The 12,942-nt window shown below is 36.6% G+C and overlaps 1 protein-coding gene across 9 annotated transcripts in view; it reads left to right on the forward strand.

Moving 5' to 3' along the window:
* The window catches only part of RASAL2 (RAS protein activator like 2), a 347,482-nt gene that overhangs the window by 170,650 nt on the left and 163,890 nt on the right, over positions 1–12,942 (forward strand). For all 9 annotated transcript variants that reach the window (XM_072830776.1, XM_072830777.1, XM_072830778.1 and 6 more), the window contains exon 3: positions 10,569–10,695. In XM_072830776.1, coding sequence (XP_072686877.1) covers positions 10,569–10,695 — 127 coding nt within the window. The remainder of the gene's footprint in view (positions 1–10,568; positions 10,696–12,942) is intronic.

Here is a 12,942-nt window from a genome sequence, read left to right on the forward strand (position 1 = left end):
TGGGGAGTCTGCTTCTTCCTCTCCCTCTTCCTCTGGGCACACACTCTCTCTCTGTCTCTCTCTCTCTTTCAAATAAATAAAATCTTTTAAAAAATTATAAAATGACTTTTTTTTCTACTTCTCCTCTATTCTAATCCTTTATCTATTACTCTTGTATAGCTGGTTATTTTGATGCTTATTTCTTTTTTTGTTTGTTTGTTTGTTTTTTGATGCTTATTTCAATGAGAAAACTCAAGCACCCAGAAGAGAACTTCTGATACTTCATTACCAACCATGTACAATGTCTACCCATCCCCAAGCAAGCGTTTCCCTATACTCTGTTTTGTCTCTTTTAACTATAGTTGACCTGTCTACAATCCAGTGATCAGCTCCTCCGTGTGTGCACATTCCATTACTTCTCACCTATTCAAGGATGTATCACTAGCAATTCTCCCCTGCTTCTTTTACATCTTTAATTTTTTGCTCTCTACTGGATCATTCCCCATCAGCATGCTATAATTTTTCCCATTTTAAATGAAGAGATAAGCCTGGATTAATCTCACTTCTATCAACAATTACCATTTCTTTCTCTGCTTCCTTTAACAGCAAAAAGTCTTGAAAACTTTTAAATCCATTGTCTGTAATTCTTCTCCTCTCATTCTTTCTTAAACCCGCTCCACCAGATTCTTACACCATTCTGACAGAATTGTTCTGACCTCTACCTCACTAAATCCAAGGGTCAGTTCTCCATTCTTATCCTACTTAATCTGTTAGCAACATTTAATACAGTCGATGGCTCCTTCCTTCTACAACTACTTTCTTTTGGCTTAGACCTCGTGCACTCTTAGTTTTCCTCCTGCTTTTCTGGAGTCATCCTTCCTTCTGAGTCACCTTTGCAGGTTTCTCTTCTCTTTTTTTTTTTTTTTTTTTAATTTTTATTTATTTATGATAGTCACAGAGAGAGAGAGAGAGAGAGAGAGAGAGAGAGGCAGAGACACAGGCAGAGGGAGAAGCAGGCTCCATGCACAGGGAGCCTGACGTGGGATTCGATCCCGGGTCTCCAGGATCGCGCCCTGGGCCAAAGGCAGGCGCTAAACCGCTGCGCCACCCAGGGATCCCGGTTTCTCTTCTCTTTAAATCTGACCAGGGGAGTGCCACAGAGTTCAGTCCTCAGGCCTCACTTCTTTAGAATCTCATCCAGTCTTAGGACTTTCAGTACCCTCTAATGCTGTGGTTCCTAGTTTTATGTCTCGGGTCTATACCTCTCTCTCATCTCCAGACCTGTATATCCATCTGCCCATTACATCTCTACTTGGATATATAATAAACATCTCCAACATGCCTCACGCTGAACCCCTAATTTTTCCAATCCTGCCAGAGGCCATCCCCACCTCCATTAATGATAACTCCATTCTTCCAAGTTTTGAAGGCCAGAAACTTCCCCAGCTTTACTCTGTCCCAGCCATTCTGGCATTGTTAGGACTCTTGAACACATCAGCATGTTCCTTTCCTGCCTCAAGGCCTAAGCCTTACCTTTTTCCTCAAATATTTGCATGACTCACTTTCTCACTTCCTTCAACTCTTTGTAAGCAAAGAGAGCGCACCCTGACCAACCTATGTTAAATTGCAACTTCTCCTCATATCTCTATCCCAAACTTTGATCTAATTACTTGGCTCTGATTTTTTTTTTCCCTCATAGTGTTTGCCACCTTCTGAAATGCTTTATAATTTATTTGTTATGTTTATTGTCTCCCTTCCCCTATGAGAATGTAAGGTTTAGGGCAGGGATTTTGTCTATTTTGTTCAATGCTATATTCCTCAGTGCTTAGAACAGTTCCCAACACCTAAATAAATTCTCAATAAATATTTGTCCAATAATTTTTTTAGAAGGTAAATTATAGACTCTGATTCTGAATATCCATTTCATTAATGTAAATTTGAGAGATGAACCTTTTTTTCTATCTTTTCGTTTTATGTTATAAATCTTCCCAGAATATGAGACTTAATTCCATATATTTTCTAAAAACTAGATAATAAAGGAGAAAAATAATCCATAGATGCTTTTCCATTGTTGAATATTGATTCATTTTTATTTATTTATCGAACACCTATAATGTGTGTAGTATTGTGGTTGCAAAGATGTAGTCTTATGGGGACACATTGAGGTAAATTAAAAGCTGTAATCATTTGGAACTTGACAGAGGTGATGACTGTATAACATTATGAATGTACTAAATGTCTCTGAATTATTCATTTTAAAATGGTTAATTTTAGGTTAAATGAATTTTGCCTCAATAATTTTTTTTTCAAAAATTATAATATAACCATAAGGGGAAGATTAACTGACATATTGCCTGGGTGGGTTGTGATGTGAAATGAAGAACGCCAAGAAAGATTTTACAGAGAAATTTATGATTGAGCCATGTCTTTAGGGACAAAAAGAAGCTCAGCTGGAAGAAAAGTAGGGGAGGATATTCCAAGTATGTATAATGATACAAAGTCGAGAAACATCTCTTTGGCAAACTGCAAAATGTTCAGAATTCTTGGAATAAAGTTTGCAAGAGGAAAAAAAATATAGCCGATAGCTGGCAAGAACCAAATAATAAAGTGCCTTTGAAGGCCATGCTAAAGAATTTGGATGTTTTTCTGGATGTGATTTAGACCATGGAAAGGTATTTAACAGGGCAGTAACATCATCAGATTTGCTTCTTAGAAAAGTAACTCTGTTGATCATGTGGAAAATTGAGTGAAAGGGATTGGAAGGAAGTACATGAGTTAAGATGACTATAGTAGACCTGGTAAGGGATGATGAAGGGATGATGAGGGTACAAAGCAGATACAGAGACAGTTTAATGCCCTGAGACAGGTATATTCTACCGTTAAGTTGGAAAAACTGGATTAAGTCTCTCTGATAAGAAATTGTAAAGTCATTGCTGTACCTGCTTCTTAAATGATAAGCTTAATATATTGTTAATTTCATTACAGGAAAAGATTAGAAACCCACTTTTTTTGTGGAAGGACCAGAGTATGCTGTCACTTTTCTACCTTTCACCCACATTATCATGAAGAGTATAACACTTACTCTTGAATTTTGCATTGAAAATATAGAATTCATTGAAAGAAAGGAGTTTAAGGAATTTCCTTCTAAAATTACCTAAAAATGCTGTTTTAAACCTTAATCAACTAATCACCAGGTTGTTTACTGCTGTCTTCAAAAGATAATTAAGAGGTTCTATAAGGATTTAAATGAAGCCTTAGCCAGGCACTGCTGGAATGTAGGAGGATTATATTAGCCTAGTATCACTCATGTATTCAGTGTGTGGGATCTTTTAGTGCTCTCTCCTAACTCTGCATGTTTCCTGTCAGAAATGGGAACAAGTCTGCTTGGGGGATATACATGAGAAGGGTGTTAAATACACCACTTACCAATTTGAGAATATAACAGAAGGGTAGGTCTGGGCAGAATGCTGAAAGAAGTCTGCCAGGAGTATCACCTTGAGAAATGACTCATTGGTTCAGTAAATTGCTTCATGCAAATTGTGCCAAATAGACATTGCTTATGTGTGTTATGAAATATACTTCCCCGCCCGAATGCCAGCAAAGGCCCCAGCTGGCTTGGCACCAGCCCAGTTCAAAGAGGGTGTAGGAGGCCATTTGAATTCCATTTTGCTCGCAAGAGATAAGACCAAGTAAACGAGAGATTAGGAGTGGAGGGAAATGGCAGAGAGACAATCATGAACCCTTCAAGGTACAGCCAGCATAAAAATACAAAAAAAAAAGAAGCTAAATATGTGAGTTTCTTTCTCTTGGCAATAATAACCCATTAGGAAGGATAACCGTGGCTCCATTTTTCTCCATTCAGACTCTACTTTCTGTAGTTGGAATTTTGAAAGCTGGATGGTAGCATATAAGCAGCAAGGTACTAATAATGCAATTTAAAAATATCTTAGAATATTTTTATTGCTTTTGGAAAGCATTACTCTCATTCAAATATGTTGATGAAAATAGCATTTAGGCTTTGTGCAAACAGCCAAAAATCAACTATTATTTATCCTGGGGTAAACTACTCATGGCATATTTCATTCAGAACCATTTTCAGGCTTTTCAGCAGATACATAGTGTGCCCCTGTGAGTGAATTTACTAGCTAGGAGTTACAAAGAATAAAACACAGTTCCTTCCCCTTTCTCTCCCCCATACCAAACTTAGTTGTGGAAATAAGACAAATACTTTTTAAATGGCATTTGATAAATAGCTAAAGTAGAGAAAGAAATTCATTTATTCTAAAGGACCGTAATCTGTGTCATTAAGATGCTATTGGCAATGGGTCATTACCAAAGGAAGCTTAAGAAAGGAAGGGATTTGATCAAAGCTATATGTTATGAATATTAATCTGTAGACTGGGAAGAGGGAGAGATAGGAAGGAGACAGACTAATGAAGAGACGACCATTCATCTGATCTAAAAACTGAAATAGTTTCCCAGTGCTTCCTGAATTATGTATGACCTGGTATTAAAACCCTCCCAATGCAATCATAATATATTTTTGGGGTTTTAGGTTTTACTACCCTTCTAGAGGCTCTAGCTAAATTGGCCTACTCCCTGTTCCAAAACAAAAGTTGTGTGTTTACCACTTCTTGGCCGATGGTATATTTTTTCCTTTGCCTAACATAGCCCCCATCTCTAGCTACCAAATATTCCTTATTTGTGGATTGGGTCTATTTTTTAAGGTTTGGGGATTGACTAGTAAGGTATAAGCTGTTGACTTACATGGAATTAGTTGTACAAACGAATAATTATAATTCAGTGTAATAAGTGTAGTGACAGAGAAAGATCCGTTATTGGAGGAAACTCAAGAAGGTATACCGTAACCTTCCCTTAGGGGATTAGTAGGAGGAGAAGATTTCTGGAAGAGGTAATGCCTGTCCTAAGCTTTAAGATGAATTAGCAGTTTACTGGCAGGTATAGATGAGAAAAGAAAGTGAGGAAAGATATTTCAGGCTGAGAGAACCAACTAGAACCAACTAATAAGCAAAGCACTGAACTACAAAATAGGGAATATTTTAGGGAAATGAAAGCAATTTGGTATTCCTAGAATGTAAAATCTGAATGAAGCCGGACACTCAGACAGTAGCGAGATTGTGGAAAACCTGGTATATTCTGAATTAGGGAGCTTGCACTTACTCTGTTAGATAGTAGTTTTAAAACACTCTTGTAGCAGAACCTTTTCTTTGTGGAAAAGCTTATACAAAAGCCCTGTATAACAGATAAACTCAGAATTATGCTCTGGTTGAAGCAGAGAGCTACCTCCTCACTGTCAGATACTTCTATACACAAACATCTGGTTAGTCCTTTGAAAGCCACTGCTGGAGGTGAAGGAGAACAATTGAAGGGCTTTAAGCCTCAGGATGACATGATCAAATTTGCATTTTGGAGATATTCTGATAACAATATAAAGGATAGATTTAAGAGGCAGAATATCATCAATGAAGAGACTGTATTAGTAGTTAGGATAAGAGATAATATGAGAGTTTTGGCACCAGCTATGATGGAGTAAATGGTATAAGACTAGCCCTCCCATTTGCAAAACAAACAAACCAAAAAACCCATAAAACTAGAGATTTTAGTATATATATATTATATATATAGATTATATATATAGATTTTATTTTATTTTTATTTTATTATTATTTTTTAAAGATTTTATTCACTTATTCATGAGAGACACAGAGAGAGAGGCAGAGACACAGGCAGAGGGAGAAGCAGGCTCCACGCAGGGACCCTGACGTGGGACTCGATCCCGGTTCTCCAGGATCAGGCCCTGGGCTGAAGGCAGCGCTAAACCGCTGAGCCACCCGGGCTGCCCTAGAGATTTTAGTATATATATTATATATAATGGTTTCAGGCATTGGACAATACACAGCTAAATACAGTGATCAACCCCATTGCCCTGGCTGTCTGCTGTATACCATTTCCCAAATATGGTCCTCCATCTGAAGTCCAAGCAGAGTGCAGTAGTCCCACGAAACTGAGGAGGCAGGGAGCAGAATTCTGCAAGTGAAGGTGCTAGAATCTGCTGGAAAGAATACTGGCACGTCTTTGGCCAAGGGCCAGACTACACTTGGTCAGGGCAAGTCTACCCAGGTTTTCCAGAGAGCAACTGATATGTTAAGAACAAAATAGAGATACTAGTGATTGTACTAAACAATGAGAGACTTGCCTCTGCCAGTGAAAGACCTTTTTAAAGCCTTATCACCCCAGGCATCCAGCTGAGAGACCAGAAAGATCATGACTCAGAAATGAAGAAGTTAAGATTTAGTAAAACTAAGTGATTTTACTTAAGTCTCTGCATTCATACCTCCACACCACTTAGTACTGGTGGTCAGGGATTAATAAACAAATAATTAAAGCTGGAGGTACTGAGAATAGATCAATGGTTCTCAGCTTTGCTTGCACATTAGAGTGACACGGGAAGTCTTGAGTTTTCAGTACCCAGACTGCACTCCAGCCCCTGAACTCAGAATGTCTAGGAGTGGTCTACGTGTCTGTTTTTTTTTTTTTTTTTTTTAATTTTTATTTATTTATGATAGTCACACAGAGAAAGAAAGAGAGAGGCAGAGACACAGGCAGAGGGAGAAGCAGGCTCCATGCACCGGGAGCCCGATGTGGGATTCGATACCGGGTCTCCAGGATCGCGCCCCGGGCCAAAGGCAGGCGCCAAACCGCTGCGCCACCCAAGGGTCCCTACGTGTCTGTTTTTTAAAGCTCCCTTCGGTGATTATAATTTACAGCCAAGGTTGAGTGCTTCTGTTATGGATGACACTTTGAGAAGCTTAGCCAGGATAGGAAGGAAAAAAAAAAACCACACCTTAGGGCAGCAATTCTCAACTCTAGTAAGCATAGGAATCAATTGCAGGTGTGTTAAAACATGCATATCTGAGCTGCACCCCTCAATCACCCCTGAGTTTCTGATTCAGTAGATTCAGGGTAGGGTCTGAGGATGTGTATTTCTAACAAGCTTCCAGATGATGCTGATGCTGGGGCCTGGATGCCCACTTGTTTTGAGAGCCACTACTTAAGGAGATAAGGAAGCTGGAGGAAGTTTTGTTTTTTTTTTTTTTTTTTTTAAGGATTAAAAGGTCCTAATGATATAGTAGACCTGAACATTTTTAAAGTATTCTTTAGGAACTGCTTTCTTTTCTTTTTTTTTTTTAAGTAGGATCCACATCCAACATGAGTCTTGAACTCATGACCCCCAAGATCAGAGCCCATGCTCTACATACCAACTGAGCCAACTAGGTGCCCCAGGACTGCTTTCTTTTGCTTAGTGTGATCTTGGTTTCCTGTACTTGACTATCCATGTCTTCTGTATGTACTGAGATGGAAATCGAAATGAGTTTCTATGTAATTCTAAATAAAATGAAAGAAGATTTTGCAGACAATACAGAGGTATATGTTATATATATAATGTTTTCTAAGTAACCTGATTTATTTGTGCCATTTTGCTCTTTATTGTCATGGATGGTTTGGAACTAACAGAGGACTAGGAGTCAGAGATTCAGTTTGACTTTGTTACTAACATATTTTAGATACCTGAGAAGCCATTATTTACTATGTTCTTTCCACATCTAAACTGGAATGAATTAAGGGACGCCTGGGTGGCTCAGTAGGTTAAGCGTCAGACTCTTGGTTTTGACTCAGGTCATGATCTCGCCATCTTGGGATCAAGTCCTGTGTTGGGCTCCACGCTCAGCATAGAGTCTGATTCAGCTTTTCTCTCCCTCTCCCACGCTCTCTGCCCCTCCCTCTGCTCTCTCTCTCACACACAGTCTCTCTCTAAAATAAATAAATATTTAAGATGGAATGAATTAAAGCATTTGACACCTCCTCCTCCCTCCTCTGAAGAAAAAGGAGGACTCAGAAACACAGTATAAGGACAAAAAAGTTAAAAGAAAAAGAAAAATTCCCCTCATGTTTTAAGACTGGGAAGATATGTAATATTTAAGGACTTAGTATAAATGTGAACTAATAAACTAAATTAAGGCAATCAGAAAGGACAAAATTGCTTTTCTAAAATTGACTTTCTAAAAACTGATCCTCTGGCTATGTTCTAAGATTTGTGAACTCCAAATTAGTTCATTTGAAGATACTTGGAATATGATCCCTCTAATTTTCAGAGCAGGTCAGTAGGTTTAAAAATTATTTCAGGTAAGAATCAATCAATAGTGTTGTGAAAGTAAAATATTCTTTTTTTTTTTTTTTTGAAAGTAAAATATTCTTAAGAAACGCTGGTTTAGAATAAAGGTCAACACTATTCTCCCTTATAGCTTGAGTCAGAGATTCAGTGCCCTAACCTTTAAAATGATAGTTTGAATAAAACCTTTGATCATATATTAAGTTTCAGGAGTGGGAAACAAAGAATCTACATTAAAACTTTGACAAAGGGACGCCTGGGTGGCTCAGTGGTTGAGTGTGTCTGCCTTTGGTCCTGGGATTGAGTCCCACATCAGGCTCCCTGCATGGAGCCTGCTTCTCCCTCTACCTGTGTCTCTGCCTTTCTCTGTGTCTCTCATGAATGAATGAATGAATGAATAAATAAATAAATAAATAAATAAATAAATAAATAAATAAATAAAAAATAAAAATAAATAAATAAATGAATAAATAAATATTTTGACTAAATAAATAAAATTTTGACAAAATAGTTGTGTGAGTGAATTTTAGGCCCAAGTAAGAAGTTTGATATATTTTATTTTTATCTTCGTTAGATATGTTAGACACAAAGTATATGATAATAGAAGCCATTTCTTCCTTTTTACTGGATATGGTCAGTATAAATTTCCACAGAAAAGATCATAATAGGTTATCTCTTCCTAAAGTATAAAAAATAACCACTGTCTTTTTTCTGTGTGGTGTAGGCTCTCATTATATCAGATAATAGGCATTTTTAGAGCTATCACAAAAATGGTTGTGTTTATTTAGGTTCATCTGTTTGTTCAAAGATTGAAACTAATTTTTTTTTACAAAACTTACCCCCATTCTATCCTACTTTGAAGGCAGGTAGAGAATACATTTTTGCCTTTCTTACTAGGAAGGAATTATCTAACTTCTTGGTACTAGTCTTTTAATTATTTAAGTAAAGATAATATAATTTCTATTCTGATGATTTAGCTTACTGTTCGTAAAATCTTAAATTACAGAGTACTCTTGGAAGAGTTCATGTCTTTATTGATGCTATTATTCGATCTCCCTTAATTTTTAGAATTTTATCTTTCTTCATTCTGCCTTGTAGTTTCTCAATGTGCTAGTAGTAACCATAGTTACAGTAATGAGAAAATGGGGACTTTTTGGTCCTATAAAAAGTGTACAAACTTTCAGATTGTACGAGGACATAAGGACTTTGCTCTTTATATTCTCTGTAACATAGAGTTTCCCTTGCTATCATCCCCTTGATCCCAGTCAAAGGAGTTGCATTACTGAGGCAAGGCAGGAAGCATATACAGTTAAGCCTGTATCTATCCCAATTTTATTGGATTAGTTAATGTCATATGTGTTCCCTGTAATCTTTGGAGAAATAAATTATTCCTTGTCTGTAAAAAGGGGATGGGAAAAAAAAATAAAATAAAAAGGGGATGGGAATAGTAATGGCTTGCTCATCATGTCACACATGTAAATTCCTTAGCCTTGTACAAAGTCAGCACTCAGTGCTAATCATTATTATTGAAATTTGTTGAAATTTCAGTACTGGAGCTAGAGGAATGGAAACTATGTTTAATTACTGACAAATTCTGCCAAACTATATAAGTTATTACCCATACTATTGTTAATTCTGAAAAAGGTTACTGGTAAAATATCTTTGTAAAAAGTCTGTGCTCTTTACCACTAAACTAAAATGATTTGATCTTTTAGTATGTTACCAAAAAAAAAAAAAAAAAAAGGAACTTAGGGTCATCCCATTACTTTACAATGATAACTTGTAAGTTTTAAGATAGTTATTGGTGTTAGAGATCTTTTGTACCATTCATAGTTGTTTTTCTATATATACAAGCAACACTTGCTATGTTCCACTGAAATATGTTTTATTAACTATCTCTAAGTGCTTAACTGTAAAATTGAAAAAAAATTGGGTGATTTTACTACTCTTAACTAACAAAACCTTCTATAAATTGAGTTTTGGGGCTAAGTCTCTTTGGTTGGCTTTTATTTCCATTTACCTTATTGGGCATTGGCTAGAATTGGAGCATGTGGACTAGTTACTGGTGTATAAGAATCTTTTATTTGTGTGGGTGTTTTATTTGGTTTTCATAGCTCCCAAAGCAGGCACACACCTGGATATGACTTGTCTGTACTGCAGGTAAGCTAATTTATATGCTCACCTTTCTTGATTTTACAGGTTTCTTTTTAAAGAAAAACTTCCTGACAAGGGGTTGGTAATATCTTACCATTGTAAATACCTGATTTCTATGTTTCATCTACTTTGCTCTAATGATTACAAACTCCTGTCTTTATTAACTAAAAATATTATTCAGTCAGAAGGTAGTTATGGCAAGTTCACTATTAAGTTTCATCTCCTTTTTCTTTTGGTTCACTAGATACCTGTGGAGGGAGGACAGGAGCAGCAGACAGATTCCACCAAAGGGCGATGCCTGAGGAGAACCGTCAGTGTCCCTTCCGAGGGCCAGTTTCCTGAGTACCCACCAGAGGGCGCCACCAAACTGGGTATGCTAATAAAAGGAAAAAATTCCTAACTTTTATCTGGTAATTTATGGGCTTGTTATTGTGTGTTAGAATAACACAAAACATCCTGCTTTTCCTGTTAAGTAAGTGCATTGAAATATTATATGTTAACATAGAGTTAGTAGTCATAGAAAGTTCTGTTCTTTACAATCAAGTGGCCACAAAGTTATTTTGCAGAAAGAAAATTTATCTGAGTGCTAGTACCTTTGCTATACAGTCCTAAGTCATGTGTTGTTTCTGAGTTTATTCCTTGGCTTTAAATTTTGAAAGAGCTTTAAGTGATCTTGTTGAAGCACTAAGATTTGTGGGGGAGCCAGTATTGTGTAGAAACTTGGTATTGAATAGTTTGTGTCCTGTTCACACAGCTACTGATGTTGCCTTATGTAATGTTGGATCAGGCTAATTTGGATGAGCTAATTTTGCATGTCCCACATAAGTTATATTCGTGGTTGGAGTGGGTGACAGAAGGGAGAAATGGGAAAAAAAAAAAAAAAACCCATTCGAGTTATACACCATAGGAATTAATGTCAATATCAAAACAACTCTCCCCGTTTGCTACCAAGTCTGTTCCATTTGATGTTTTGTGTGCTTACCAGTGGATATTTAGGTTATTAGACAGGTCAGGTAATTTTAAAGAAACATAATTAAGATTAAATAAATAATTTGAAAAGTAGGGAGTGCTTTGGTATTTTCATTGTTGTATTAATATTTGCTTAGTGAAACTAGTCATTAAATCATAGACATTTGATAGGTAAATAATAGGAAATCATTTATAGTCTCTGTATTGTTTAATATGGATCTTTCTGTACTTTTGGTTGTATTTTTGAAAATCAGGGTTTGGTTTTTTTGGGGGGGTCCCCCCCATTTCTTCATTTCATTTTCTAAATGGAACTCAGAACTCGTGGTCAGAATCTGGATTCTTTATTTATTATTATTATTTTTTATCCTGTAACAATTGTTGCTAATTTCTAGAAATTGGACAAACATTTTTCTCCAAGGAGTCATACTTGGAGAAAATCAAGATTTCCTCTCATCTTATTTCCACTGTACTTCTTTATTTTTTTAAAAAGATTTTATTTTATTTTTTTTTAAGATTTTATTTATATATTCATGAGAGACACAGAGAGAGAGGCAGAGACGTAGGCAGAGGGGCAGGCTCCATGCGAGGAGCCCAATGTGGGACTCAATTCCAGGACCCCAAGATCGTGACCTGAGCCAAAGGCAGACACTCAACCACTGAGCCACCCAGGTTCCCCCCCCCCCCCCACTGTACTTCTTTAGCATGTGTTCAAACCAGTTTAGGTGAGCCTAAATTATGTTGCAAACCTGTCTGGGTGTAACCATTTTAGCCTATTTATATATTTCACATAGAAGTTCTTTGTGGCTTGGACTGGCCCAGAGTCACCTTCTTTCACCTCTTTTGCTGTCATTATTTGTAATGTTATGTTGATGACTCTCTTTGCCACTTCTCCAGGAACTTTTGACCCACAAAAGTCACTTAATTTTGAGGATATGTAATCATAGTCTGGAAGAATTATTGCCATTTTATAGAAGAGAGAACTACATAGTAATTCTTTAAAAATCTCCACCATTCCAGGTACTGGTCCCAAAGATAAACTAAGATGAGTGGCCATGTTATCTAGTCCAGAGCCAACCTTCTGCCCCTGTCCTTGACTACAAGTATGGTAGCCATCTAGATTCATGGGGTCCATGACCATTTTTGGAGTGGTTGTCTTAAATTAGCACTGGAAGCTGTCATTCATAAGTACCAGAGGGAAAAAGACTGCTTTTAGAGCCATTCTTCCTTACATGACAGTCTAATGTTGAATTAGATAATTATTCTGTTTTTTTTTGTTTTTTTTGTTTTTTTTTTTTGTCTCCTAGTGGTTTGTCTTTAGGCAAAATTTTCTATTGTCAAATATTTAATTGAGTAATTGCTGTATATGTAACATTCTATCTCAATACCTAAGAATGAAAAAGGATATAAGATTAGATTTCTGCCTTTGGAAGATTCTTATGTAGTTAGGAAGATAGATAGCTTATTGATGACTAATTATAGTATGTGTTATTACTGTGGTATATTATGTTGTGTGGCTTTTATTTTTAATTTTTTAAAAACCTTTCACTTATGTAACAAATAGTTATTGAGTGACAACTATGTGCCAGTTGCTATTCTAGGCACTCAAGATATAACAGTGAAAAAAAAATAAACAAAAATCTGTCCCTTTG

The sequence above is a fragment of the Canis lupus genome, chromosome 6, assembly GCF_048164855.1.
Source record: "Canis lupus baileyi chromosome 6, mCanLup2.hap1, whole genome shotgun sequence".
In the NCBI taxonomy this organism is placed as follows: domain Eukaryota; kingdom Metazoa; phylum Chordata; class Mammalia; order Carnivora; family Canidae; genus Canis; species Canis lupus.